At 47.2% G+C, this 22,991-nt stretch overlaps 1 protein-coding gene across 2 annotated transcripts in view; it reads left to right on the forward strand.

Annotated features, from left to right (window-relative positions):
- MAMDC2 (MAM domain containing 2) overlaps positions 1 to 22,991 on the forward strand; it is a 141,581-nt gene that overhangs the window by 56,510 nt on the left and 62,080 nt on the right. For both annotated transcript variants that reach the window (XM_045065086.1, XM_004769232.3), the window contains exons 3-6: positions 5,227 to 5,498; positions 6,926 to 7,010; positions 9,984 to 10,121; positions 21,663 to 21,919. In XM_045065086.1, coding sequence (XP_044921021.1) covers positions 5,227 to 5,498; positions 6,926 to 7,010; positions 9,984 to 10,121; positions 21,663 to 21,919 — 752 coding nt within the window. The remainder of the gene's footprint in view (positions 1 to 5,226; positions 5,499 to 6,925; positions 7,011 to 9,983; positions 10,122 to 21,662; positions 21,920 to 22,991) is intronic.

Raw genomic sequence — 22,991 nt, forward strand, 5'->3', positions numbered from 1 at the left:
ACCATCCTGGACAAATAGGAGGCAATGTAAATTTCTCACTATCTCAGGAACAACTAAAGTTGCCCCCCTCACCCCAATGATAAGAGAAATAACCAACAATTAACATTACAGTGTCCAAAGAATTTTTATAGACATAGTTTTCATCAGGGTCTTATAAGGACTATAGATGGGAAGTCATATCTCACTTGAGCTTGAATTTATGTTCTTAAATTAGCACAAAAGATGGAAATCAGATCCCATCAAAACTGCCCTTGGAGCTTCCTTAAATTATAGAGGAAGTTTCTCTGTATAGTTTTCTATGTATTACACTATTTCTATGTACAACACAGCTGATTTTCCCTTTTTTTTTTGCCCCGATTTTCCTTTTTAGTGTTGAAATACGTAAGTAGATTTTATTTAGTGGCTATTTGTATGAACTTATGTGAATGTATATGTTACAGTGGTTGGGTCATTTGTAGTCGGTTTGGGTTTTTTTGTTTGAGTACATCAAGTGCTTTCCCAGATATTGAATGTATACGTAATAGGACTCCGTTGTTGTGTTATTCCCATTTTGCAAATAAAGAAACTGATGACACAGTAAGCCCATGCATGATGAACCTTTAAACAAAGGTTATGCTTTAGAAATCCCAGGTGGGGTCCATCACATGGTCACCTTGGCATGACCATCACTCCTGAAGGACAGTACAGTCACCAAACCGAATTTCAGGGATACCAAGAAGCCCCCCATGATTTCACATCCTGGCCATACGGCCATAGCGATGGCCTGGGATTTAAGTCCCAGCACACTGCACCGGCTATTAGAAGTCATTAATACATTGAACTCTAGCTGCACAGATGTGTTGAGCAATTGAATGTGACCCTGGAACTCTGTTTGTGATGTCCGCCTTCACTGAAATAGAACAGATTTTTCTGTTGTTTTCTGATGCGTACATGTGACTAGAAGACATTCATACCCTGAGGTTCATGGAACCTGACCTTTCTGGCAGGGTGGTTTAATTATTGGGCTTGATTGCTGACTTACTTTTAAAGAAAAAAATCTATTTGAAAGTTTATGGCCCTTTTCTGACCCATCGTAAAGATTTTATCATTTCTAATAAATATCTTACAAATCAGTTCAAACTGCCTAAGCAGCTTAATAGTATTTGAGGAGTATCCTTCTCTCCCCTCCTGTCTTCATGACCCCAACACTGTGGCCAATAAATCTTTCCCCAGACCCTTGACCTGATGCATCAGTCTGCATGTGATCTCTCCTGTTCTTTGCCTTTTTCTTATTTGTTTGTGTTTAATGTCCCCAGAACATTCTTTTCTTTTCTTACTGGTTAAAAAAAGGTGAAGAAAGGGAATGATGTTAGCAAGAATGGTGCAATGAGGACTTCAGAAAATCCTGTCCCCATAAAAGCCACAAAAACAATCAACAGTCGTGAAAATCGACTTTTTAAGAACTTGACATTACTCAAAGACTTGCAACATTGGGAGTGTTTATTTATTATATAAATCAATGGAATAGAATTGAGAGTTCAGAAATAAATCCTTATATCTATGCTCAATTGATTTTCAACAAGATGCCAGAACAATTTAATGGGCAAACATGAACTCAAAATAGATCAAAGTCCTAAATGTAACAGCTAAAACTATAAAACTCTTAGAGGAAAACATAACTGTAAACCTGTATGTCTTTAAATTAGACAGTAGTTTCTTAGCTTTGACATCAAAAGCATACACAACCAAAGCAAAAATGGGAAATTGGACTTTATCAAAATTTAAAACTTTTGTTCTTCAAAAGATACCATCAAGAAAGTGAAAAGAAAAAATACTTGCAAATCATGTATCTGATAAGATCTAGAATATATAATCTCATAATTCAACAATAGAATAAGAAGTAACCCAATTTTTTAAATGAGCAAAGGACTTGAATAGAAATTTCTTCAAAGATGATATGCTGGGGTGTGTGGGTGGCTCAGTTGATTGAGCATCTGATTCTTGATTTCAGTCATGATCTCAGCGTTGCGAGATGGAGCCCCAAATCCAGCTCTGTGCTAGACATGCAACCTGCTTAAGCTTCTCTCTCTCCCTCTCCTCTGCCCCCACTGCTCTAAAAACAAACAAACAGACAAACAAAGTACAAATGGCCAATAAGCACACAAAAGAATGGACTACATCATTCGTTATTAGAGAAATGCAAATCAAAAACAGAGTTAGGTACCACTTCACATCTGCCAGGATGGCAATAATAACTAAAGATGGACAGTGACAAGTGTTGATGAACACATGGAGAAACTAGAACTCTCATACATTCCTCATGGACATGTAAATGCTGTTGCCATTTTAGAAAACAGCTTGGCAGCTCCTCACAGTTAAACATAGAATTATCGTTGACCTAATAGTTCTACTCCCTGATGTATACCTAGGAGAACTGAAATTTATGTTACATAAAAACTTGTACACAAATATTTATAGTTGCATTATTCATAATAGCCAACAGGTAGAAAATACCCACATTTCCATCAACTGATGAGTTGTTAAATAGCAGTATATCCATAAAATGGAATATTATTCAGCCTCAAAAAATAACGAAGTTTTAATACATGCTACAATGTGGGGAACTTTAAAAACATGATGCTAAGTGGAAGAAGCCAGTCATAAAAGTCCACGTTATAGAATTCCATTCATTTGAAATTTCCATAAAAGGCAAATAGACAGAGAATAAATCTGTGCTTCCCCAGAGGTTAGCAGGAGGGTAAAAATGGGTATGAGATTTCTTTTTTGGGTGGTGAAAAGATTCTGGAAATAGGTAGCAGTGGTGGTTGCAGAGTATACTAAAAACCACTGAATTGTATTAAAAGGGTGAGTTTTATTGTGTGTAAATTCTGTTCAAGATTAACTTCCAGATGTCAATCCAGGTAGAATGAACGAAATGCATCGCTTCTAGGCCCTTTAGCTAAGATTGAGCGTAGAATAAATGAAATATTTCCTATACAAAGAAGACCTCATTGACTCAGTAGCAAAATGATTCTTCTGAATAAAGTCAGAAGAAACAACTCACCAAAAACATTATCAGTTTGTTCTAGAATAGCGATTTTATTAGTGGGAGTCCAGGGAAGGGCACCATCTCAGATACCAATATCTTTTTTATTCTCTCTTCATGTTCTAAAACTTCTTCAAAATTTACCATGTTCCTTCTGTCTGGTTTCCCTCTAACATGACGACAGCTAGTTCAGTTTAACTCTTTATGACACTAAAGCCACAAACAAGGATAAAGCACATAGTTTCATTACAAGTACTAACTCAAACTGATGGGTAAGTGACCCTATGGAACACTGTTTAGAAGGATTCTGGGCTATATCCAGGCAAGGTGGGGTGGGGGTGGGGGACTAGTAATTAGTTAAGAAAATCTGTCTTGAGCTTGGCGGTGTTAGTAGAGGTGGGAGGCTCTTGAGCTCATTCTTTGATCTGGGAAAATGCATTATTCTGCTGAGTGGATCCAAAATCAGGTAGATAAATCTGGATGCACTGTGATGGCTAATGGGCACATTCACACAGCAGGACTGAAAAGAAATTTGAGGTCTGCAGTTTACAAGCAAAATCCCAATATTTTGAAATAGCCAACATTTACGATGGAGATACCAAGATCTCTCAGTAAGTAGCACCAACTTTCATACTGTATACTATCAAGATATTTTTAAATAACTTTTGATAGGATGTGCTCTCAAAGGTTCTTCCTATGAAAACATTAGCATAGGCTTATAATAAAATCAGATATAGTGAGAGATTCCATCAAGGAGAGATTTTTTTTTAAGTTTTTATTGAAATTCCAGTTAGTGAACCCAGTGTACTGTTAGTTTCTGTCGTACAGTGTAGTGATTCAGCACTTGCATACGTCACCTGGGGTTCATTCCAGCAAGTGTCCTCTCCCCAGTCCCCACAGGCCCTTTCCCTCTCAGAACCCTCGGTTCGTTATTCATAGTTAAGAGTCGGTTCCTCGGGGGCGCCTGGGTGGCTCAGTGGGTTAAGCCTCTGGCTTAGGCTCAGGTCATGATCCCAGAGTCCTGGGATCGAGCCCCACATCGGGCTCTCTGCTCAGCAGGGAGCCTGCTTCCCTCTCCCTCTCTCTGCCTGCCTCTCTGCCTACTTGTGATCTCTGTCTATCAAATAAGTAAATAAAATCTTTTAAAAAAAAAGGAAAGAGTCAGTTCCTTGGTTTGCCTCTTGCTCTTGCCCTCACCCTCATCCCTGGCTCGTTTGTTTTCTTCCTTAAGTGCCACATATAAGTGCCATCATATGTGTTTGTCTTTCTCTGATTTATTTCACTTAGTGTAGTACTCTCTAGCTCTAAGAGAGATATTTTTATGGCAGTCACTGAAAAATCAACATAATCACCAGAAGATGGGCTCTCGAGCCTGCTGGAGCCACATTTACTTGGAGTTTTACCTCCCAAGACGCACAGGCGGTGCAGGTCCCTGCTAGAGGAAGCCACTGACCAGAGTCAAATTCAGAAGGCTCAGGCTACCGTTCTTGCTTCCAATCCATTTTGTTCTGTCCTCCATGTTTTTGCATACGCTTTTCCATTTAGTTTGCAGAACTATGAGATTTCGTTGTGGAAGACTGTAGAGGAGGAGTGTGTTACTCCTAATCTTAAGAATTAGCTAATGAACTTTGCCTAGTCTGCAAGATCTGAGGCAACCAAATAAATTCAATCTACTCTAATGGTGCAAATTAGATGCAGATCAAATAATTGAGTATGAGGGGAGCTGTGGAAGGAGAAGGTTGAGTCCACCATGGTATTCTGACTCCAGCAGAGGCATGCTGCTCTTCTGGGTTCTGAAGTTCTTGAAATCTCATGAGTATGGAGACCAGGAGGACGAATGCAACATGCTCAATAGGCCTGATGTGAGATGATAGTAGGCCACAGACACCTGGCTTCAGTGTCGGGGGGTAATAGGGAGTAGTGGGGATTATGGCAAAAATGGAGCGCCCATGCTACCGTTTGAAGAGGCAGGACTGTGTAGCTCCAGCCCGTTGTTGTCATGTGACTGCAGTCTCAGTGTTGTGGGACCTTCTAGTTTTTCACCAGATGGCAGAGATCCCATGTTCAGGCAACATTTGGGAGGCCACTGAAATGCATTGGCAGGCCGTACCTGCCCTTAGCTTCACTGGACCACAGTTGTGTATTTCCTTGAGTTGCAAACTGCAGACTAATGCTTTCCTGGTGCTCCATTCTCTTTCCAGGACACTACATTTATGTGGACACCTCCTTTGCCAAGCCAGGGGAAAAAGCTGTGCTGCTGAGCTCTGACCTACAGGCTGAGGAATGGAGCTGCCTCCGACTGGTCTACCAGATAACCACGTCTTCAGGGTCTCCATCAGACCCCAGCCGGCTGAACCTCTATGTGAGATTTCAAGATGAAAGCTTTGATCGCTTGCTCTGGTCAGCAAAGGAACCTTCAGACAGCTGGCTCATAGCCAGCTTGGATTTACAAAACAGTACGAAGAAATTCAAGGTAGGTAGAATATAGGCACCTGGCTTATCACACAGCACTATGCTACTCTGAGATCTTGTGATGATTTCTGCCACTGAAGTTACTTATCTCCTGTGCTAAGATGCACTGTTTTAGAAGAGATATGCCCCAGGAGAATATTAGTAATTAATAATTATTAAGTTAATATTTTGTTTATTCTTTAGAAAATCTTCTTCCCAGATTTCTTTCTTGTGTATTTAAATGGGATTCTGTGAGAGTCTAAATGGAGCCTAAACCAGCCTCTTCAATTGAAATTTATTTTTTAACGGGCTTTAGAGAGTGTTCTCATGTCTAATCATTTTGTTTCACACTTTCTGAGTTCTGTGTTGTATCTTCCTAACAGTCTTTTTGCTACAAATTTTGAATAAAACACTCACTATAGTTAAAGGAAGAGTGGAGATACTTTGAAGAGGGAAAGATTCGTAGAGGACATGTTCTGAGTCCTTTTCAAAGATGGCGGGTCGTTCCATCAGAAGTGTTGGAAGAGGAAGGTCGACCACGTGACATCTGGACTCACGTGGCCAGATGTGAAGTGTGACGTGTTGAAACTGTGTCGTGGAGGAAAGAATGGGGCCTTCATAAACATTTCTCCATTCCTGATTCCCCTTTCAATTCTGTATCCCATCTCTCTCCCTGACGAAGCGTTGAAAAGCCGTCTTCTCCTCCCCTCAGGCAGGATGTGGGATTGAGGGAAGGAGCACTGAGGTCCGAGCTCTCTAGTTCACACTGTCCACCCAGCAGTAGGCCACATCCTAAATCTCCCAGCGTAGTTGCCAAAGACTGGGCCGACGTCATGTAAAGAGAAGCAAAGACTTTCAGAAACGGGGTCAGAGATGAACCACAACAGTTCTTGAAATCAGTCACGTAAATTGTCATGCTTCCCTGGGTTCTTTATTTAAAATTTTCAGATTTTTTTTTTTAGCAATATGGCAACTACAAGTTGATTCAGGAGCTACTTCCATCTCGTGTGGGTGGGGGTCTCCCACCACTGGTCAGATTGTACTTCCTGCCTCCTCCACCTCCTCCTCCAAGGGTTTTCCCACTGAGGCCTCTGTCCTGAGTCCCTGACAGCTCTCAGAATGCGTTTCCCCAAGGTCACCAGCCGTCCTCTCCATCCATAGCCAACTGGTGTCATCACAGGTGCTAGAGGAGGGGGTGGTTGAGACAGCAGTTGAAGACAGTTGGCTCCAAGCTTTTACTGGACATCTTGCTCACCTTGTACACACACACACATTTTTTTAGAGCCCGCCGTGAGATTGCTTCCCTGTGAGATTGCCAGGAATTAGCTGAGACAAGCAATCTCGCCTTGCCTTGAGCTCCTGAACAGCTCCTGACTAGTCTCTGAGATACCGAGCCAGGAAAACACGGTGTTGGAAGCCTAACTCCCTTCTTCCTCGTGTGTCGTGCAGATTTTAGTCGAAGGGGTGCTGGGACAGGGCAGCACGGCCAGCATCGCCCTCTTTGAAATCAAGATGACCACAGGCTACTGTATTGGTAAGTGGGTTTTCTTCTCACTGCATCAGAATGGGAATTGTGAATCTTTTTAAATCTGTTGCCAGAAGGAACGGAATGAATCCTACAGGCAGGGTGTTTCATGGAAGTCAGTGCACAATGCACCGTAGCTTAGCCGCTTCTTGAGACTCTCTTGAATGGGGTGTGTTGTCTCGTTGGAGTGCCCCCGGACTGGCTGGATTAGCACAGGGAAAGGAGATGCAGCAGCTAGAACCGGAGCTGCTGCCCGAACGTCCACATAGTCTAATAACGGTAATTTCCTGTTTGCTGTGAACTCCGCTTCCGCCAGAAAAGCAGGCTCCGCATTCCCTTCCTTCCTCATTTTCTCCATCTCTCAAACACACCTTGGCCCCTCTGTGCCCCGTGGCCGCTCACCTTCTGCTTGTCTGCGATGGGTGTTATTTCTCTATGAGATGGGCACTGCTGGAGGAGGCCAGGCCGGGCTATGGGGGTGCGGACCATATGGGAGGAGGACCGGACATCGGGCAGCGCTCAACACCAGAGCTGCATTTGAGTTGGCGTTTCAGGAAGCGGGGGCGTTCAGTGATGGGCAGGTCCAGGGGAAGAGCGTGCAGAGCCCAGTGGGGGGGAAGCGCAGAGCCCGCTCAGGCACTGGCCAGAAACAGAGGAAGGTGCTGGCAGTGCTCATCAGGACCCAGGCGCGGCTTTGGGAAGAGTCTGGATCCCGGCTGAAGAGTGTGGATGGTTCTGTGGTCAGCAGGTTCTCCAAGTCAGCGGAGGAAGGGCCTGCAGGCTGTGTCCTCACCTGGTGACTCTGTCGGCCCCGTGGAAAGTGACTTGGAAACAAGGAATATGCTTAGGAGAGGCAGACCCCCGACGTGGTTGTGACCTTACAGACAGGACATAACAATGGCCCAACACTGGGCCTGAATAGGGAGAAAGTGGGACACGGCCAGATTTTTAGCACTGACAGCCTGGGAATGGAACAGCTCCGGAGAGGAAGAGGAAGGAGAGTCGAAGGCGATTCTGAATAAAAAAGAGCTTTTGCTAATTCCCTCTCACTTCTGTTTTGACCTTCCAAGGATAATACTAAGGCAAGTGAAGGAAAACAGGAGGGAAGAAACAGTGACCATGTTCTGAAGCTGCAGTGGGGTTAGATCCAGGCTCCCCCGGTAGCTCCCTCGGGGCAGCAGGTGCGCCAACGGCAGCCCGCCCACCGATCGGACGCCCCTGCTGCAGCGCCACCTCCTGGCTCCTCAACTGCCGGCGCCCCGAGGCCTCTGTTTCTCCTCCTACAAAATGGGTATAAAATGCTTTCCTCCTAGGAATCGTGGGGGGGGGGGCTGATGAGATCATTAGGGAATGAAGGTGACTGGCCCAGGGCTGAGCACTTTCCACATGTAAATTTCCTCTCTTCAAATCACTCAGTGGCTTCTGGTTTGTTTAAAACACAGAAGAGGTGCCAATACTTGCATTTTGTTGAGACGCCTTTCCCACCATCCCCTCACCTTCCTTTCTGTGCTCGCTCTTTGCTTGTTTCCTCATCTATAAAATAGGTTAATAATAGTACCTACCTCGTGGGATTGTTTTGAGAATCAGACAAGTTAATTCAGTTAAAGTGCTTAGAATAGTACCTGGCACATTCAGGACTATTTTGCTATTTTACTCTCGAGCAGCCTTTGGCATGGAACATGGGGTATTTCTTGGCAGACGCTGCAGTGGGAGAGTTGCAGATCAAAATCTTAAAATTTTTCAGTGGTTGCTAATGTAAATACACTTTGATAACTATATCAATCAGGGTCCTGGCAAGAAAGTGGAAAGAGAGGGTCCCTTCAACCCGAAGGATTTGAAGAAGACTCATTAGGGGCTACAAAGGTGTGGTTGCATGAAGGAAACCAGCAAAAAGCATTGGGGGTAATCCAGGGCTAGTAAGAGTGATGATTCATCAGCCTTGAGGGCAGTGGGGAAGGGGCCACAGAGCCTGGAGCCGGTGGCTGTGTGGGGAGGGCTCCTTGTCCAGACCCTGTCCTCAGGGCAGGGACATAGCCAACCCATGAGAACCTGGCAGGGAGGGCGCTGGAGGAATGGACAGCAGCCTCGTTCTCCTACTTTCCATTGGTCGACTCCAACAGGAAGACAGAAGGGGAGGCCAGTGACACAGTCCATGCAGGTCTACCGCTGGAGTGAAAAAAAAAAAAAAAAAAAGTGGGGGTGGGGTCTGGAGGGGTCATGGGAGATGGTCAGGACAATCAAATTTCATATTTGTAATTGATGATTATGGGGGTCCATACAGGCACTGGTTTGTGAGCTTCTCATTCCCACTAGAGTAGTTGCTGACTGGGAACAGTTAATCTGTGCACACATGCAGTCTACTAAAAGGAGCAGGGCGGTAGGTGAAGTTTTCTCTCTCTTCTCCACTGAGGAGCTGCAGAAGGACTCAGAGCCCAGGATAGGCCTGCGCTGCCTATTCTGAATGCTTCTGGTTAATAAAAAAAAAAAAAAAAAAACAGGCTGTTAGTACTTAGGAGACATGACCTTTAGCCCTGGGTATCTCGTCTACCATCGGGAGAGAAGGGGTTGGAGACATGGGCTGCCGGAAGGGTGGCAGATACAGGTTCTGGAGCTAAGAGGTTCGTCCCAAATAGGGCTTTGAAGCAGAGCTGGCTGAGGCACCGAGCCCTAACCACACGCCCGGCTCTGTGTTTTGACAACCCGTGTGGTAGGACCGTTCCCTTGTTTCACAAATGAAGGCACAGAGCCCGAGAGAGGTCATGCTGCAGTTCACATGGCTGGTCATGCAAGGACCGTCATCCAAAGAAGCAAGGATGAATTACAGTTTCCAGCATTATCCAGGGATCCTAGTCCAAAGCTTCCAGTGGTCAGAGGGAATGGGAAACGTATCTGAATACGCAAGCAAACTGGGCAGTGAGTAGGGGTATATTCCTGGGTGTGACTGTGTCTCCACAAAGTGCGTCTTCATTTCTCCTTTGCCAGAATGTGACTTTGAAGAAAATCATCTCTGTGGCTTTGTGAACCGCTGGAACCCCAACGTGAACTGGTTTGTCGGCGGAGGAAGCATTCGGAACTCCCCTTCCGTTCTCCTGCAGGACCACACGCTCAAGAGCGAATTGGGTGAGCTGGGGACGGGTGGAGTCCCTTTCCCTGAGCGAAGTGCTTCCACCTCCCTCTCCTGCCCCGTCCACGGACCCAACTACGGCCCTGTCAACAGGGAAGGGAGAAGGGAGCGTTGGTAGGGACTGGGAAGCCTGGCGGAAGAGCAGGGATGGACGACGGATCATAAGACCGAGACTGGCTGCAGACAGGAGCTCTGTAACTAAGGCTAACGGCGCCCAGTTCAAGGCTTTTCTCCACCTGTGACCTGGTCTTGCTCTTTTCACCTTTCCATGTTATCCTTTACTTTCTTATTGATTTGTTGTTTTATATTTCTTATCCCTAAAGGCAAGCCGGGAATAATCCTAGGTTGCTTTTCACTAAAAATAGACCTAGGGATGGGAACCAGTCCTAAAGAACTTCCCAAGTGGCCCTGAGGTGAGCCTCAATGCCCAATGGTGAATCTTGAAAGCAACAGGGCCACCTAGTGGCCAAGGGGGCGGACTCTGCAGGGAAATGGGGAGGAGAGGCTCTTGGTGGGAGTCCGCTTTGAGGGGCCTGTCTCCGCAGATGGGAGATACAGATGTGGGCAAAGGCTAACTTCCAAAGGCTTATGACCAGCCCTCACCTGGACCCTCAGAGGCTTCCTGAAAGCCGGGGTCTCCCCATAGTTGTAAGACGCTCCAGTCCTCAACCCCCAGGGCTTGTTGACTCATGAGAAGATTCTGGTGACTCACTTTCCATCAAGAGCAAGAAGGAATTTCGGTTCTGCTGCAAACAGTCCTTTTTTCTAGTTTGATCCGCTGCCATGTGGATCCTGAGGTCATCTTCTTAGTCCTAACACATTGTTGACAATGACAATGTGTCCCCATACCTGAAGACAAGGCAACGTTTTTTGGTTCTTTGCATTGTTCCTCTTTCATGGTATTTCATGGGAATATTTGTAACCTTGTCTCTGACTTTTCTTTAAGTGCCCATCCTGCAAGCTTATCTTGGCTCCGGACAGTTTCCATCCTGAGACTGCTTCTAGTATATCCAGACTCTCACACTCAATTTTCTAAAGGAACCAGGCAGATGTTATGAAGGGACTGACACGTGGGATGGGTGAGGAGTGTGGCAAACTAGGGAGCACAGACCCTGTACAAAGCTCTAATTAATTGCTGCTATGTGAGAATGCAGGTTCGGAAGGACAGATCTTTTGACTTCCTAAGATAATCAGGAAGACAGGGGTTTTGTGTGAGATTTCCCTAATTTTTTATAGTTGGTAAATATTTTCTTTTTTTTTAAGATGTTATTTATTTATTTGAGAGAGAGAGAGAGGGCGCACGCATGCACACATATACACACACACGCACATGAGCATGAGCACAGGGAGGAGCAGAGGGAGAGAGAGAAGCAGATTTCCTGCTGAGCAGGGAGCCCAACTTGGGCTGTATCCCAGGACCCTAGGATCATGACCTGAGCCAAGGCAGTTGCTTAACCTACTGAGCCACCCACACTCCCTGGTAAATATTTTCTTTAAAAACACTGCCTGGGCCAATAAAACACATCTTCAGGTCAGGCCCAGTTAGTCAACTTCTGGTTTGCAAACTTCATTTAATGTGTTCCTTTTCTTTTTCAACATGTCCAGGCTTCTTACAACAAAATGTTGATAAGTAACTATATAGTAAAATGTTGGAGCCTCCTGGGCTCACGTGTTTAAGACAAATCCAGCTTTGGATCTAGCATTTTCATTCATTTGACCTCGTATTGGGTCTGGTTGGGAAAATGACAACAAAATGGCACATCCCCCATGGCCCAGGTCCAAAGAACACACATTCAAGAAAGGGAAAAGGATTTTTGTCACACATGGACGTAAGGCAAGGTAGCTTGTGCCGAATGCTCCAAGAATGGTCCCCCCTCCTTCCCTCAAAAAAAAGAAAAGTGCTGGGTGTTCAGAGACCAGAGAGATCACTTACTACTTGGACTTTCTAGAAGACATGATGAAAGAAGTCAACCGAGTTTGAGAGGTGGTTATGACTTTGACAGGCAGAGGCAAGAGAGGGCCAGAGCAGTGATACATGGTAGCGATCACAAGGGGTAGCCCAGGGAGAGAGCGGATTGGGAGAGCAGTAGAGCGACAACTTCTAAAGGGCCTCAAATGCCGGGAACGAGATTTTAACTTTAATCTGTGGACAGCGGGAGGCCTTTGGAGGTCTTTGAGCAAGGAGAGATGCCATCACAGCCGTGTATTTAGTTTGGTTAATCAGACCGTGGTTATCTCAGTAAACGGAAAACCAAGTGGTAGAACCAACGAACAAAAAAACACCCCAGAAATGATTTCTTTAGATACATCTAAGGTCACGTACATGAAGAATTATGTAAATAATTGAGATTAGAAATAGAAATAATTGAGATTGAAAAAGACAAAACATTTTCACTTCCTTTCTTCTTAAAGTAAAGGTTAGCACTTTTGGAAATGATGAAAGATTGGGGATATATATATATATATATCTCGTATGTTGGCCCTGCAGACACAGAGCCCATCTCCACTTGTGGCCACTCTAGGAAGCACACTGTAAGTGTCTCATGCTGAGTGTGTGACTACCTCGTGTGGCAGACTACTCCATGAATCTGCGTGAGTGTTTTAAATAACAACTGGGTTCATTCAAAACAACAAAATGTTACCAATTCTTGAAAGCTTTGTTTCAAGGAGTAGGACAATTTATATAACATTCTGCCGTATCTTAAGAATATAGTACAGGGAATAGAGAGAATCTTGAAAGACTAATGCCTTAAATTGCAATAATCCTCGGTGTCATCATCATAGATGTCCAAACTTAAATGTGGGGAAGTGTTGGAGAACTTTTCCCAAATCACTTAAAAATTAGTTGCAGAGTCCGATCCGCTGGGTAACCAATAGCATGATTTAATGACTACGTGTTCGGTGCATCATTTTTCTTTCTTTCTTTTTTTAAAGATGTTCTTTTTAAAGTAATCTTTACACCCAACGTGGAGCTTAAACTCAGAACCCCAAGATCAAGAGTCATATACTGCCCTGGGTATACTCCACTGAGTATCCACTGGGAGCCAGCCAGGCTCCCTGTATCATTTTTTATCCTCAAGGATGGTGAGGACCACTTGGCTAGGGAGAACACGTATTTGTGGGGGAAGGCAACAGATCTGTGTCCTATAGTCTGATCATCCATTTGACTGAATCACTTGAGTGCCATCTATCCTCTGAGGAGTGCATCAGCCCTAGACTTTCCTCCCTCTCATTTGTGACCATGGAACATTCTGCCTGCATCTGTGTCAACAAGGGACAGAGAAAGAGAATCATGCTAGGAGTTCAGCAGTTGTGCTCTGAGTGCTGGATTGCTCTGGGCCATCCCTTGACTTCTCAGGGTCTCCACTGGCCTGTTTGCAAATGAAGAATTTGAATTCCATAATCCCTAAGATGCTTTGCGTTCTAGTGTTTTACTCCTAAGCTGTACCTCAAAATTCCCAAATTCACCACTCATTGTAACTGGGGGGGGGGGGGGGGAAATAAACTGGGGAAACCCTGAGCTAAAGAAAGCTTGACAGAATTCTTTATTTCAGGACTTCTCAGTGCCTTTAATACAGTCCTATGTTAATGTATATTATGGCATTTCACAAATTAGTCAAATACCAAAATGCTCTGTAAATATGAGCAATGGTGCATGGCTAACATGAAATAAAAGATAAGGGACCACAGGAAAGTAAAAGATCACCTAGGTTTTGGGGTTCAGGGAAAGCTTTCTAGAAGAAGTCATCACAGCATTTGAATTTGACTAGATGGATAAGAAGTACAGCATATACTCAGGTGTACAGGTCTGAGAGTGGATACCTTATTCTGTGGCTGGAGAATATTTGAGAATTCCAGGATGTAAGATGACGGCAGAGCGGCCCGTAGACCTGGGTTACGTTCCTGCTCATGAGCTAGAGCCTGGGTGCCTACATTCTACTCGCTCCTCCCAGCTCTCTGCTATTTCTCTCCAGTTCCTCTTAAACTTTTACACTGATGTTTTGACCACTTGTAGCCAGACAACTATTTCCTTTTCACCCAAAAGATGTACACACAAACGCACGTGCGTACACACACACTCACTCTCACACTCCTCCCATGTAGACTCTTATATAAGACTTCTTCCTATGTGAGATGGAGCAAAAACAGAAGAGTTCCATAGAATCTCAGATATTTTCCTTGAAAAGCCCATAGGACTCAGAGTTTTGACCAGAATCACTCTTGGGGAACACGAAACCGAAACAAAACCCTCCAGTGCTCTCAGGAAGAGAGGGATTGCCTTTCTTAGTACATTTGCCTTCTGCTGCTGGATGTATCAGTCTTTCCTGAGCTCTACCAATGTGGTTGGCAAAATAGAGATCGAAGGGTTCAGATGTCTGCCCACAGCACCAGATTTTGCTCAAAAAGACTCATCTCATGTTCATTCATATACTGGAAGTGGCTATGCCTTTGCTTTCAGGGAAAAGCCAGGGAATGAGCACAAGGGGCGCATGAAGCCATGTGCCTTCTTAGACACTTCAGGAGGCTGAGCGACATTGTCCCAGGAGGGCTCTGGCCTTGGTCGGAGAAGAGGGAAGAGTGAATGGAGTGTCTGAAAAATGTGACACTTGTGTGACTTTTCCTTCATTTGGCCACGTACTTTTAATAGCCCCAAACCACGAGCCCGGTTTTTCAAGTGAACAGTCTACAAATATTGGTCTCATTTGGCTAAGGATGTAGTCAGAACTCCCATGAGACACCTTGGGAATATTGGAGGGGATAGGATTTTGTCCTGATTTTTGTCACCTAATTCCGATTCGTCACGTATGGATTTTTTTTTCTCTGTTAATATTTTATGAAGTGAAACAAAATATCTTCCACGAGGTAACCTACTGACAGCTCAGATCGTTACTGTTTCCTACCTGCCTTGGCCAAAAGAAGGTAATTACTGGGAAAATAATGAGGGAAATCAGTTTCTTTGCTGAGATTTTTAGAATTGCCTACACTCAGGGTGCCGCTCTGGGAGCTGAGCAAGGTTTCAAAGCCTAAATTAAGGTCAGAATGATTTTATTGCCTCCAGGACCGGGAGGTGGATGGAGCATCTCTCCATAATTCATGGCCCTTTTTTCTCCTTTCAGTTCAGCCTGAGCTCAAGCATCCGCCTACCAGCGCTGTTCATTTACTCGGGGCATTGATCCGTTTGGTTCCTTGTGTGTGCTTTCAGTAGGGAAGCAGCTTCATTAATGTTCTCACCGTCGCCTTTGTCCAGGCTCTGCCGTTCACCTTCCCGTGTCCTTGGGTGACTTCCCTTAGCTTTCTGGGCACGGTCAAGTAGAACTAACAGCCTTCCTTCTCAGGGTCAGTTCAATCCAGTCAAAACGTCAGCATTTCATCTGATTCGAATCTCCCCCAGACCAAAGCACGGGGGAGCCATGGAGAGAAGGGCTTGGGCTTTATTTCCCTTCATTTTGCCTTGGCTCTTCCCTTCCTCTTTACCCACTCACTGTGCTGCGTCCGGCTCCTGTGGGGTTGGAGGAGGTGTGACAGGGGAGCAGAAAAGGAAAGGAAGGGGACAGATGGTTTTCTGTGACCAGCGCTGTGGAAGCTGGAGCTCATGACCTTTATACCGCAGGAGGGCACAAGCCGGCTGTTTCTCTCACTGCCAGTGCGGAACCCCACTTCCCTGCTCGGAGACGGGGTGAGGCCCTCTCCGCTGGCCATCTGTGGATCCACTCTGGGACCTAGGAGCAACCCTACACCTCGCCAGCCCCTGGTGGAGTTACCACCTGCATCCAGTCCTTTTGAGAAGAGTCCTTCCGAGACATTCTTGTCCCTTCCGAGTTGCCCACTTAGGCTAAGGGGAAATTCAAATCTTCGCCCCACCACACTCTGGAAGTTACAGCTCGCTGGCAACAAAATCCTTTCTGCTCTGCCCACACAGGTCCTTACAGACATCTTGCTTCTAGGTATATACAGTCAAGAGTCAGGCAACCAGTCTGTACCCCGCAAACCCCAGTTATCACTGATTAAACTTTCCTCTTGGGAAAGCTTAATGAGGACCCTCCTCTCTTGAGGCCCAGAGTGACTGAAGAATTCAGGAATTTCTGCAAGCCTGGGTCAGGGCAAGGTTGGAGGGTGGCTTCCCTCCTCCACTCTCTCCAGGCATACCTCCGTTAAGCCTCTTCTCTTGGATCCAGACAACAAAGGGGAAGCCATCCCTAACCCCTCCCTGGGGGTCCAAAAGAAAACACATGGCAGATAAGCTCTGGGATATCTGTTTTCAGAGAGACTCTGTCTATGATCTCTGATCTTTCTTGGGCCCCTCCTGTATCCAGCTGGAGCAGGGAGATGGGGTCCGTCTGGTGGCCCTGGCTTAGACCCCAGGGATGCCACAATGTGGCATATGCTACAGGACCGGTCTTGGACCACGGAGTGGCAGTACTTGTCACCGTCACTCTTGGCACTGAGGTCTTAACAGAGACAAGGGGACATCCCACTTCGTGTTCATTTATTACATTTATGTCATCTCTGAAAGCTGTGTAAGAAGACCAGAGCCTGACTCTACCTACTGTAGTCAAACTTACCTGAACCCTTAGAACTAAAGATCCGTAATGTCTGTTGCATCTGTAGACGGGGAGGGCAGGCGTGGGGACCTCCTGACTTGGGAGCCGTGTCCTCACAGCGGCAGTAGACCAGCAGGGCTTTCCAGCCGGCCTGTGTTTCTTCAGACCACGCTTTCTGCCTCACCCGGGAGACAGCTTGTCCAGACAGCAGGACACAGACGTAGACGTCGCAACAGGAGCACAAGTGTGGCCAAGGAGGCACAGCTGAGTCAGAGGATGCCTTAGCATCGGAGCCAAGCCCAGGGCCGTTTCAGGGGAGTGCTGGTCCGCCAGACTGTTCGAAAATAGAAGTTCAGTAACTGCCCTCAAACGTTTTTTCCTAAATCAAGGGAAAGTGGCTCCCCGAAAGGAGTCCCTGGTTGCCCAAGGACCATCGAGCTAACCTACAGGGGGCTGTGGCCTGAAGGGAAGCGGGTAACCATGTGTCGTTACCACAGGCATGATTTGGAGCAGGCCTGTGGCGGGCATTTCAGAGATTTTGATCTTTCAACAGAATTGGAAATTGTTTTTTTCCCCCCTAGAAGCTGCAGCCTCTTTGTGTATCATCCAGATTTAGGGAAGGACAGACGGGCTCCATGTCAGTGTATGGCAAAGCAACAATGACTAGGGGAGTGGCCCTGAGCGTCTCAATGTTTAATTGTGTGGAGATCTCATGGTCCCTCCTGGACTCTTTCATTTCCAGTTAAAGTCTGAATACTTACAGATCTTTGTGGCCTGTAGGATCCCCCCAAGATCTGGTTAATTATAGGATCTATACATCCAGGGCCCGTCAATACCTACTTTCATCCTACTCAAAGGATCAGATAAATTGCCTCTCGCAAGTATTCTGGAGGCCCTAGAACCCTGGGCCAGGCAGAAAGGTTGGCCTCATTGAACAGGGCAGGAACATTCCCATAATGCCAAACACGAGAGACATAATTTCCCAAGAACTGCGGGCTCCCTTCTTCCTTCCCCTCGGGAAGATGCACAAAACGGGGCCTGCCTTCACCCAGACCCCTGCTCTTCTTCCTCAGCGTGGGTCGTACCCGACGACACTGAGCCTGGGCTGGGGTCGTCCCTCCAGCCTGGCCTCCTGTGGCAGACGCCTGGTGATTTCTGAGTCATCCCCACCCCTTCCGCAGAGATGTGCCAGCTACCTTTTGTTTCCCAGTGAGAAACAGTCGTACTCAGATTGTCCGTAAATAGCACTGAACTTGGGCAACAACTGAACGATGGGGTGCGGGGGGGGCAACAGAGTGCGGTCTGGTCTAGTGGTTCCCGAGGAGACGCGGTGTCAGCACCGGCAGCCTCTCTGACTCACTGTGGGCACGTCACGTTGTGTTTGCTGGGTGGTTTTGGGAACAGCAGTGCGACCGTGGCTCCCTTGGCTGAGTGTGTGGTGCGTGAGTTTTAATGAAGCACTTTAACGGCAAATTCAGGGATTAAAATATCACCCACACAGCAGGTGAGTAACTGGTCTTTAAAGAAGACTGTCTGCTCTCTGTCAGCTGTGAGGAAGATGGGTTCCTAATGGGACAGGGGCTCCAGGTGGATGGCGAAGTCTTACGGATTCACCAAGAGTCCCCCAGAGGCCTCGGAGGTGCCCCCACCCTCGGTGGAGTGAGTTCCCTATTCATGGTCGTGTCACTTTGGGGCCTCCAAGAAGAAGACCCTAAGCGTGGATTAGGTGAGGAGATTTATCAGCCACGAAGGATGAGGAGTTGAGAGCAGGAAGCACTGCGGCCCAGGTCAACATATCCATGAGGCATAGTAACCACAGTGCCTTGGCACCATGACATTTTTAGGATCCATGAGAATGTTTTTATTTATTCTAAAATCAGAAGGGAAAAATGAATGTGCTAACAACAAAATAATCAGCCCGGCCTAAATTATGTTCGTCTTTATACCAATGCAGTCATAAATTAGAATGTTTAATATTTTTTGAGGAGGCATGGACCCACGGCGGCCAAAGGGGCTAGGGCCCACAAAAGTCGTAACGTGGCCGTGGCTGGGGGAGGCCTCCAGCACAGGATAGAAGGCTGATGCCTGGAGGAGGGAAAGGCCAGGCTGATGGGGAGCTGTTAGACAACACCTGTCAGGCGGAATGGCCCCGCTCTGGGACTCCTGCTCTGCCTAGTCACCAGCTGTGCTTGAGCAGCCCAGTGTACTTGGCCTTGGCACAAATGCCGACGTGGCCCAAAGGCGAGGCAGCTGGAGGCTGTCAGTCAGCTATGGTCCTTGCAGCAAGTTCGCCGGAGGGGTATCCGAAGCGCCTCCATGGCCCCCACAATGAAGAACCAAGGAAATAAAATATTAGGTCTCTCCTCCACCCAGATCCCTCATCCCCCACCCCCACCTCCAGTATATGTTGGAAAAGTGTTCATTTCACTAGAAGACACGTTACGAAGAGTATTCAACCCTTCCTCTCCACCTTTGACCCAAGAGCTCTCAGTGAGCAAAGGTGCATCGCAGAGGCTGGCATGTGTTCTCTATTAGTAAAGTATTCGGGGGGGCGGCTGGCTGCTCCCCCCTCCCCCCGCTGCAGTGCATTAGGAGGGGGAGGCATGGCCTTCCTTCCAGTTCGGAGGTTCTCTGATTCTGTTCAGTCTGACATGCAGACTCGTGCTTTGAAATCCCTTTCCAGAGTCAGCAAAGTTGGGAGCCCATCAGCTGTCTCCAGCCTGCAGATACGCTGATTTGGCATACACAGAGTTTAAAAAATTGCGGTGGTGGGTGTTATGGGTTGAAATGTATTTCCTCCAAACCATATGTTGAAGTCCTAACCGCTCCCCCCCCCGCCCAGTCCTTCAGAATGTGACCTTATTTGGCAGTAGGGTGGTTGCAGATGTCATTAGTTAAGATGAGGTCATACCGAAGTCGTTTCCTAGTCCAATATGAGTGGTGTCTTTATAAAAGCAAGGCGGGCGGGGGGGGACAGATTTAGGCATACAGAGAGACCTGTACAGAGAAGGAACATTGTGAATACGGAGGCAGAGATCTATTAGCCAAGGAAGGCCACAGATTGCCAGCCAGCCACCGGATGCTAGGAGAGAGCCTTGGATCAGATTCTCCTCACGGCCCTTGGGAGGAACCAGTCCAGCTGATGCCTTGGTCTGGGACTTCCAGCCTCCTGAGCTGGGGGGAAAAATAAATTTCTGGTGTTTAAGCCATCTAGCTTGTAGTACTCCATTATAGCAACCCTAGCACATTCAGACAGGGGTTATTATTTTTAAAGGATAGATTTGCTATGAAAATTTTAGATTTTGAGCTTCAGTGGGAAAAGCCTGAAGTGCTGGGCTGGATGTCAGGGCAACAGGTGGGAGCAGAGGGAGGGGTGCACTCAGTCCTGGGCTAGAGAAACCGGCCCACGCGGGAGCTGCCACCCTGGGCCGCCCGCTGGTGGCGGCTGCTCGAGACCATGGGCTCAACGCCACCCGATTTTCCGATGTTTCCAAGAAGCTTCGTTGCTGTTTTTCAGTGCGGATGAAATATGATTTCAAACATTGGCAACAAAGGGATCCCTTGATTTTCTCCCAGGACCCAGTTTGCTTCGGTGGTACACCTGATCAGGCTGGTCCCTGCCGTCATCTGAGTCTGTGATCTCTACGTTGGCACATAGTAATCTCTATGGTTGGCACGAGGCTAAGAGAAATCGTGGTTAAACAAGGGAGATGGTTCAGGGGGTCGAACAGTTTGCCGCCAGGAAAAAGCGAGCCTTGCTCGAGCCACCTCTCCCCTCTGCCACGTTGAGGTGAGGTCTCTGCAGGTATAAACTGTTCCTAGGACTCTGACTGCTAATGTGCGGAGGATACAAGGCCCTGTTATTGGCCAGGCTCCGTGCAACAAAACAGAGACATTAGGCTGTAATTGTTCCGCACTTACCAATAGGAAGGTCATTCTATCGAAGCTACTAGGCATAGCCCCCGTCTGTCCCTGCAGCTTCAATTGCCAATAATGACAATGAGCCTTTACACAAAGTAGACAATGGGGAAGGTCTGGTAGCAGAATCATTAATGACATTCCTTTCATTCGTTGTAATTGCGTTAGACAGTTATAATGTGCCAAGTCCACACAAAGCCCATCACATGTGTAACCCCATGGAATGCTCGAACTCGCCCTAGAAGGGAAGCATTTGGTTCTCCCTGTCGAGATCAGGATACTCAAGCCTGGAGATACTCGGTAACTTGTTTGAGGTCCCAACAGAACTCGACCCCAGGTCTCTTCAATGCCAAATCCAATGCCAATTCTCATTCCACCTCCTGGTTCCTCTCTTCCACCAAAATGCTTCTAACAGAGGTCGGCCTCCGGGCCCAGAGCCCCCCAAGGCCTTGCCAAGTGTGGTGTCCCAAGTCTGACCTCCAGAATCCCAACCCTGGCTACACGTTCTGTTAAAGAGGCAAAGCTTGTCATCGAGTTTGAAGTCATAAATCTTAGGTACGCTCAAAAAAGACTCGCTGACATTTTGTGTATATTGTGAAGATATATGGGCAAGTAGGTCCCTCTGTGCCCCTGTAGGAACAGACGGTATGCTTGGTATGTTCTTAGAAATCTTGTAACTCATAGAAGGCTTGGGAGAAGGGGGAGCCTCCTGGGGTCATGCCCAGTTTCTTTCCAGAGCTGCGTTCAGCTTGTGAAAATCCCAGCACTTTGTAGCTGACGCGTCTACATCTACTTTTGTGTGTGTGTGTTTTACTTCACCCACAAGTGAGGTGAGGAGAGAGGACGGCTCTTGGCTTGGACTTAGCAGAGCACCTTGAACTCCTGGCTCCCCCCTTCCAACCACAAGACCCGTCCACCCCTGGCCAAACGTCTTGCGGCCCTAACTCCTCCTCGCCACCCTCCCTCTAGATCATGTTGAAGTCAGTCCCAGCATCAAGGGTGTCCCCTGCGAGCCACCACCTCCGCTCCCCACACCAGCCTGTCTCACGCTGTGTGCTGTGCCCTTGTGATTTTCAGGCCACTACATGTACGTGGACTCGGTGTACGTCAAGCACTTCCAGGAGGTGGCGCAGCTCATCTCCCCAATGACCACGGCCCCCATGTCCGGCTGCCTGTCCTTTTATTACCGGCTCCAGCAGGGGAATGACAATAGCTTCTCCCTCTATACTCGGGACGGGGCCGGCCTTTACGAGGAGCTCTGGAAGACGGACCAGCCGGAGAGTGCTGCCTGGAACCTGGCTGAGGTGGAGTTCAGCGCGCCGTACCCCATGGAGGTAGGTGTGGAGGGAGGAGAGCCGTGGCGGGACCGCGGTGCACGGGGCGGGGATGCCGCCTGCAGGCTCGCCGGCCGACCAGGAGATGCTGGGCCACGCTCCTTCGTTCCTCTCTGTTGTGCGTCCATCCTCATCTTTCCTTCCTCTCCCTGGGCCCCTCTGTGCTGCCCCCTTCCTCTCTTTCCCCTTAGTTTCCTGCTTTCTAACCAGACTACCTCCCCTGAGGACACACAGGGAAAACCCAGTCCACCAACGACCTTTCATGGGCACACGTCCCCTCTCGGCCTCGCCCTGGGGTCCTGGTGACTTCCACAGAGGTGAACCCCCTCGGCTGAACCCCACTCTTGAACTCCCCATCCTGAGAGCAGGGCTGAAGCTTTCCCTTACTCGAGGGAAGAGTCTTTTCTAGAGAAAAAGAGAGAAAGAGAAGAAGAAAAAAGTGGGAAGAAGAAAAACTCACCTCCTTTCCACCTTTACAGTATAAATAATGTCCTAAGAATTAGAAAGATTTGTGATTGTGGCCCCAGTTGGAAATAAGACTGTGTGCTTTCGTTTTAAAGCTTTTTATAGTCATGTGACTGATAAATCTCCAGTGCAGGAGCATTAGAAAGTTCAGGGAAGCAGAACAGACTCAAAGCACCCAAGCTGAACCTGCAGGGATGAGAACACATTTTGGTGTTCATCTCTGCGGGCCTGTTTTCCAAGCATGTATAGTGATACAGATCTCTGTTTACGTGTGCATTCCAGTGCTTACAACAATCCAAAGTACATAAAATTATCCCCATGTTGCAGATAAGGAAAGGAGAAGAAGGAGCGCCCGAGCGGTTTGGTACTTCTTATCTAGGTCACACAGCTGCGGAGTGCCCGGCACTTAGGAAAGTCCTGGACTCAGATCTGACCTGGAGCTGAAGGCAGAGGCCCAGCTCTGTCGGAGGACCCCAGAGGACCCTTAGAATCGGTGCAAATTGTGGTTTCAGATTTGGGGCTATACATAGGGTTTTAGAGACCCCAGGTTTGTCAACATCCCCCACTTCGTGCTTTGTGCCTTTTGTAATATGTCCCCGAGTTCCCT

Source organism: Mustela putorius, unplaced genomic scaffold (assembly GCF_011764305.1).
Source record: "Mustela putorius furo isolate JIRA1106 unplaced genomic scaffold, ASM1176430v1.1 tig00003854_pilon_pilon_pilon, whole genome shotgun sequence".
Lineage (NCBI taxonomy): Eukaryota > Metazoa > Chordata > Mammalia > Carnivora > Mustelidae > Mustela > Mustela putorius.